This window comes from Spermophilus citellus (genome assembly GCF_964194105.1).
Source record: "Spermophilus citellus genome assembly, chromosome: 3".
Classification (NCBI taxonomy): Eukaryota; Metazoa; Chordata; class Mammalia; order Rodentia; family Sciuridae; genus Spermophilus; species Spermophilus citellus.
In genome coordinates, this window is record NC_138184.1 from 225,875,695 (window position 1) to 225,882,794 (window position 7,100).

At 53.6% G+C, this 7,100-nt stretch overlaps 1 protein-coding gene across 1 annotated transcript; it reads right to left on the reverse strand.

The window, feature by feature from the left end:
• Positions 1 to 2,720: 2,720 nt before the first annotated feature.
• LOC308645126 (GTPase IMAP family member 6-like) lies at positions 2,721 to 6,856 on the reverse strand. The gene is made up of 3 exons (XM_081287147.1): positions 6,624 to 6,856; positions 4,568 to 4,649; positions 2,721 to 4,297 (listed from the first exon to the last, which is right to left on the reverse strand). Exons 1-3 carry the CDS (start codon positions 6,795 to 6,797, stop codon positions 3,630 to 3,632), a joined length of 924 nt encoding a protein of 307 aa, XP_081143273.1. The 5' UTR covers positions 6,798 to 6,856; the 3' UTR covers positions 2,721 to 3,629.
• Positions 6,857 to 7,100: the final 244 nt, after the last annotated feature.

Here is a 7,100-nt window from a genome sequence, read left to right on the forward strand (position 1 = left end):
CTGAGGTTGCCCTGTGCTTGTCCGGGGCCAGCCAAGGATTTGAACCTACTTCAAATACAGAATCTTCAGTCACCTTTCCCCATCTCCACCTCTGGACATTTTGGGGAAGGGGGCTTCTGCACCATTTCCCGCCTCCTCTGGTCACCCCCAAACTCCATCTTCTTGCTCTCCAGGGCCCTGAACTTTGGTCTGAGTGCTGCCTGTGCTCAGCAGGACTGGGCAGTGCCCTCAGGAAAAGCTGCCTCAGTGCTGGCCTGCGTGGTCCCCTCACCTGAGGTGCCCAGTCCCTAAGTGTGTCTGTACGCCTTTGGTCACTCCCCAAGGACTCCAGAGTTATTTTTTGAGTGGTTCTTTTGCGTTTTCTATATAGTTTACAGACATTATCACAGGAGGCCTGGAGACTTCCCTTGTGGCGGAGCTGACTCGACCCGCAAGCAGAATCCCTGCTTTTCCACTTTCACTCCCCCTAGAGAAATAACATCTCTTAAAGGTTGCTATGACCACACCCTTGGCCTAGTCAACCCTTTCTCATCCACCTCCCCTTTCTTCTGAGACAGACTGTGGATTTTCTAGAACATACATAGACCTTCCCCAGGCTTCTCTGAGGCCAAAGAAGTGATAGCAATGAGTAACATTTATCTTTCTTTCTGAAATGTGGGCAGTGTCTTCCTTACTATTTAGTAAACAAAGAGAAAAAAATATATATTTGAGGTAATTAAAAAATTTTTAATGAATGTCATATTTTGAGTGACTTGCCATTTAGTTACCATGTTAGGCAGCTTCTGTTACTATAACAAAATAACTAGGAATCCACTTTCAAAGAGGGACAGTTTATCCTGGCTCCCAGGTTTGGAGTTTTCAGTTCATCATCTAAATTAAAGGAATGTACTTTCTATCCTAATGCAAATGCACATGGTGTTGGCTTTCACTGTGAAGCTGCCATGGGTGGAGAGCCTGTTGACTCAGAAACAAGATGGCTTTGAGTCTTTGTTTCTTTGTGAAATCCCCCCAAAAAATACTACGATAAAAATGCTTCCAGAGCTCATTTTAAATTGGAGTTGGGAAGCCATTAAGGGATTGGACTCTGCACACATGACAAGGGCTTCCCAGGAAAGGGAACTCTACCTGGGCACGAGACAGTGCCATGGGCATGCTGACCTCTGAACCGGGCCAAAGGCTGCGAAGCCAGGAACCTCTTTGGCTGGAGGTTCAGCTGAGTGCCTGTCACAAGGAGAAACAGCCTTTCCTCCAGACGCAGCCCTAACAGTCGACCCCGTGGGGTCCCGTGAGGCACATAGGGTCAGGACTGCTTCTCCGCACTGGTTACCGTGAGGCACTAAGTAACTCAGTGAGACCCTGTCTCTAAAAAAAATACAAAAATAGTGCTGGGGATGTGACTCAGTGGTCAGGTGCCCCTGAGATCAATCCCTGTAGCCTGGTAACCCTAACCCCACACACACAAAAACAACAATGTAGTCTGAGGAGGAAATTGGCTCACCATAATAAATCAAAGCTACTTTCATCAAATCGATGTTTTATTCAAATAGGAAAAGTAGAAGATGTGAACAGAAATAAAAACTTTGACATAAGTCTTAGGAACTGTGAGAACTGAATCGGTGATAAATGCTGCAGTCGGTCCAGCAGGAAGTGGATGGCCGAGTCAATAAATGCTCTGGCACAAAGACTCTCTCAACCGTCCACCAAAATGACTCTGTTCTGCTCTGAAAGAGCCAAGGACATATTTACACTTTCTTCGGAGGCTGCCCCTCTGGGAGAGCCTGGGGAGGCAGGCCTGAGTGGTAGGTGCAGGTCCTGGGGTCTGTGAGGACCTCCACCAGCAGAGGAGCCACCAGGCAGATAAGGCTGTGTCTGTGACCTCCCACGGTCCTCAGCAGGGTCACCAGCACCTCCACTTCCCGCCCTTCCAGAGGAAGGCACCAGAGCCCTCTGCCCCATGGCGTCAAGAATGGAGAAGGGGACTGTGTTGGGAGGTCTTTCCCTGGGGCTTCCCATGAGTTGGTGAAACCCCCCAGGAATACCTTGAGCCTCAAAGAATTCGAGGTGCCTCTGAGACACCTCTGCTTGCTCAGGTGGTTGAACGGCTTCCTATCAGAAGCCAGAGGCAGGCTAACATCCCCCTCCCTTCTCAGCATGCCTCCTGTCACTCCCGACAGCCTGTGTGCAGGACAGCCTCAAGGGGGCTCACCAGGAAGACACCCGTGCATTGGGAGTTCTCCTATAAACCAGAAGGTGCTCCCAAGGTGTTTAGGGCACCCATCACCTTCCTTTGCAGGTTCCCTTTCTCTCCTGCCTCCCTCCAGTCAACCCACCACAGTTACCTTGCTGGGGAGCCCGTTCACCTGCAGACCCTCCCCACTGTCAAGGGAGAAGCTGGGCACAGGGCTGAAAACTGCCTTCACCCTCCAGTACGCAGGGCAGAGCCAATGAAGGGCATGGGACCCGAGAGAAGAGGGAAGAAACCTGTAACCCGCAGTCTAAGTCCACCTTGGGGGAGTCGGGCTGGCCCACTCTGCCCACCTGGCACCTCGCGGGCCACCACTCCCTGCAGCCAGGGCTAGGGCCCACACAGTTGCCCAAGGCCAGCTTCTCAATACTCTGACCCTGACTTCACTTGTTAGAGTTCAAGAGAAACTTTCTCCCTTGCCGCAGCCCGGCTGGCCGGGCAAAATAGGGGGGGGGGGGGGGGGTGCCGCCGAATAACTTATGTATGTTGATACAGCAGGAGTAGGAGCCGTTTATTGTAGGACAACAGAGGTATTTATACATTTTGCACAGCTTATCTTAATTAGCATAAACTAGATACATCAGTCAACCAATAAGGAATCTCCACAGCTTAACGGCTCGCTTTTTTTACTTCTCAAACCACTCCCTCTGGCATTTTGCCAGGCACCAATCAGACTTTTTTACGAACTCTAACATTCCCCTGGCAAAATACCAGGTGTTATTTTGACTTGTTTACAGACTCTAACCCTCCCTCTCTGCTCCTGCTCACTCTCCTCCCTGGACCCAGGCCCATCCCTCCCCATGTGTCAGAGCCACTGTCCCTTCCTCCCTCCACACAGCCTGTGACTTAACAGCCATTCTACCCACCCCTGCTGGACACCAGAGCAAAGCCCAGGAGATGGGAAGTCACCAGGCCAACAGCTACACTGGGTGGTGGCCATGCTAACTGACTCCAATGGCCAGGACGCCTGCGAAGGCAAAGAGCAACAAGCCTGCCCTCAAGATGCTTTGGCTGTATTAGGGTGCAGACAAGGGCCCCCAGGAAATGCTAATGGGATGGAAGGTTCCATATGAGGACAGTGGGCTTTGGGATGGAGAGGAGGGAGGGCTCTGAGCAGCTACCCTGGAACAAGGCTCTACCAGATGCTGTGAAAACAATATTCTGTGACCTGGGGACCAGGCGGTGATCCATGAATACAGCAAGTAGCCCTGCTGGACACAGGGGCACGGAGGGCTGAGCAAATCTCCTGCTCCCGTCCAGCAGGGTAGAATGGGCCTGCCCTCAGGAGGCACCTGTCAGTCTTCTCAATGTTTTCTGCACTTGGGAAGCACTTCCAGCCAGGACCCCTCGCTGATCGCCTCCGCAGAACCCTGCTCTGGGGTCGTTAGTCCTTCTGTGCTTCTCTGAGCAGCGCTCTGCTGGTGGTATTGGGAAGCCTGTTGCTGTAAGGACAGCCGTCGTTTTCCCACTGGATGCCTTCCACTTGCTGCATGAGCTCCTGCAGCTGGGCCTCCTGCTCCCGCCCCTCTGCCCTGTTGTTGAAGCCGCAGTGGCGCTGCTCACACAGCACACCCAGCGTGGCCAGGCTCTGGTTGTCGGTCTCTCGCACATATTCTTTCAAGGAGCCCCCCGCCAGGTCTTCCTTCCGGGTGAACACCAGGACGGTGTAAGCCAGGACCCCCGCTCCAAAGACCTCCTGGAGGCGCCTGACGGCCTGCTGATCCTCCCTGGTGAACCAGCCCAGCTGTGTGACGAGGAGCACCGCGTGAGGCCTCAGGGAGGAGAAGGTGCAGGCCTGACAGACCTCTGCAGCCGCCGCTCCTGGCTGGACCCCAGGAGACAAAATGTCGGGGGTATCGATCACCTCCAGTTCCATCCCTGCCCACTCTCGGCAGCCTCTCTGGAAGGTTGTGGTCACTGGTCTGCTGCTGAGTTTAGACTCAAATGCTTTCCTGCCAAGGATGCTGTTTCCTGTGGCACTCTTCCCACTTCCCGATTTCCCCACCAGGATGAGCCTCAGTTTCCTTGGAGTAGGCTCTTTATCCCTCAGACCTAGAAGCATTAAACGAATTCATAAAAACACAGGAAACAGGGTTAGGGTCCATCCTCTCCACTTATCAGGAGCTACGCCCGGAGGTGCACTGCATCCCAGAGGGCAGGAGGTCCCAGGGTACTGTCACCTGGTGGCCCTGGCAGCAGTCACTCACAGCCAGATAAGCACTGACATGAGGACGAGGGCTTCCTGGCCTTAACCAAGGTTAGGAGGTGAGCATGTCCCACCTGCACACCACACGCCCCCCTCTGCTGGGAAAGTGGCTTTACCTCCTGACAGCTCTGCTGTAGGTTCCTGGCACAGCTCTTTTGGAGAAATCTCTCGGGGAATCTGGACATAGTCTTCCTCCACCTAGAGAAAGCAATGATCCATTGGACTGATTTTTCAATTGCATTTTAAGGGACACTGCCTTTTGCCTTCCTTTGCCAGACAGAAGATGTCTGCATTGGTTTAGGGTGGGGGAGGACTGCATGAGAAGAGGGCCTAGCCCCCTGCCCTGCCCGACTCATGGTGGTCTCCATCATGAGTTGAAGAGATTTCCCAGAGAAAAGAGCTGCTGGCCTGGAGCCTGAAGTGGGTGGGTGGACAGGGTCCAGGAGCCTTTGTGCAGGGAGAGAGGGGGGGGGGAAGAGACCCAGAGGCAGGCGTGACCCTAACCCTGTGTATCCTGGAGTGGCAGGTAGGTTCCTATGGCTGAGTGGCCTGCAGGACTTGGGCAGGAAGTTGTGGGGAGGGGCTGACTCTCTGGGACAGACAGAGCCATCTGGACTTGATCTTTGGAGAAGGCGCAACAGTGAAGGTTGGGAGGGCTGAGAGCTGGCCCAGAAGACAGCTATGGGACTTTCACAATGCCCTGCTGTGAGCCAGACACCTCAGTGTCAGTGATGTGGCCATCAGTTCACAGCCTGTGCCTCAATGTCCCTTCACGGTGAAGGTTGGGCCTGACATGGAAGATTCCATGAAGGCCCCTCCCCACATGGTCCCAACATGTTTACAACCTTTTAACTCCTAGACCTCTTTGAAAATGAGAGTCACATTATCTCAACCAGGACTTCCATCAGCCACACAAGGAGAGCGCTGTGCACCTCTGCAGGGCTGAATGTGGTCCTGTGTGACAAGAGCCCATGTGCTGTGTCTGGGTCATTTTCTCTGGATTGAGGAGATTACAAGGCTCATGACTGCTTTTCCAGAACATGGGAGGATAGGCACACACCGTTAATCTAGGGGAACCGTGGAAGCCCAGATACAGAGACCTTGACCGACACAGCTTTCTCTCCACACAGCACTGCGGGCTGTCTCTCCTGCTCTGTTCACCTGGAAGATTACTTAGTCCTCCGGCAAATCCCAAGGGCTGGCCAGGGGAGGACCACTGTGGACAGGGCTTTGTAGCGGTGACTTCATTTAGTGAAGGCCAGCTCTCACAGGCTAGGCTGGGATGGAGGTGGCCCAGGAAGATTTGGTGACTTCAAGGCAGAGAGGAAGCTGGACAGGTGGACAGCCACACTCGGTCATGGCCAGCCCCACACTGGCAAGAACACAGTCCTCCACCAGTCAGCGGGCCCCAGGGGACAAGCGGGCCACTGCGTCCTCCCCCTGAGAACGTGGCCGGCTAACTGTAGACCCTCCCAGGCTCTTTGTCCCCAGCTTCCCTATGTCCAGTGGAAATTGAAGCTGCTCTGTGCCAATGCAACCTCATTCCACTTTAAGGACAACAGGCGGCTTAGCAGACGCCTGTGGCCAGCAGGACAGGCCGGGGGGGGGGGGGGGGGAGGTGAGGAGCACCTGAGGCACTGCGAGCAGGACTTGTGGTTTGCACCGTGTCCAACACGGCCCAAGAATGGGTCTGCACCCTCTGAACCACTCAGCCTCCCCAGGGCTCCGCTCTGAGCAGCACCCACCCTGCTGGTCCCACTGTGTTCATTGTCTCCAGAAGATGGAGCAGATGTCACCAGCTTGTTGTGCTACTCAGGAAGAAAGAGAAACTCACAGAAGCAGCTTGACACACACTAAGCAGGGAGCCGGTCACAGGGCACACAGTGCTCCTAACTTCTGAGTCACAGTTCTTCCTATAACACCTCAAACACACACAGAAACACAAAGGCACACACACAACACAGGAACCACTCCCACACACCTGCACACATACACACAGAGAAGGGTACACACAACCACAAACACACAAAGATTCCTAACACACATACACAAACAGCTCTCACACACAACATACACAAATACAGAAATGGATACACACACCCGCCCATAACACACACATACACACAAACAAAATACAGGCATACACAAGAATGTACACACAAGCAGACTCACCGCCAGGCTGGCCAACAGACAAGAGGAATGGCCTCCTTTCTGGTCTTCTGTGGCCACACAGCCCTGTGCACTCCTCTCTATCTCTTCTGCTGGGGTCCACACATGGTCATCTCCTTGGGAGAGTAATTTAAGGAAGCGGGAAAGTGCAAAGATGAGGGAATTCATGGAGAACATCTGCTGTTCACTTTTCAGCAAAATGCTAGCCAACTCCCGGACACCCTGAAAGGATGGCATCAGCTGTGAGGCCCAGAGCAGGAAGTGGGCAGGAGCCCACGGCAGGAAACCAGGCGCTTGTACTTGAAACCTCGGAAATGGAACAAACCAGAATTCCCCTGCTGGAGCCATTGAACCCTGACCTGGGATAAGGAGCACAGAGGCTGGAGGAGCAGTGGGTCGCTCAGAAAAGTCTGTGCCAGAGACACAATGACTGGCCTCTCCTTCTGGAGGCTTGTCCACGTCCAGGGCTCATGCTTCAGG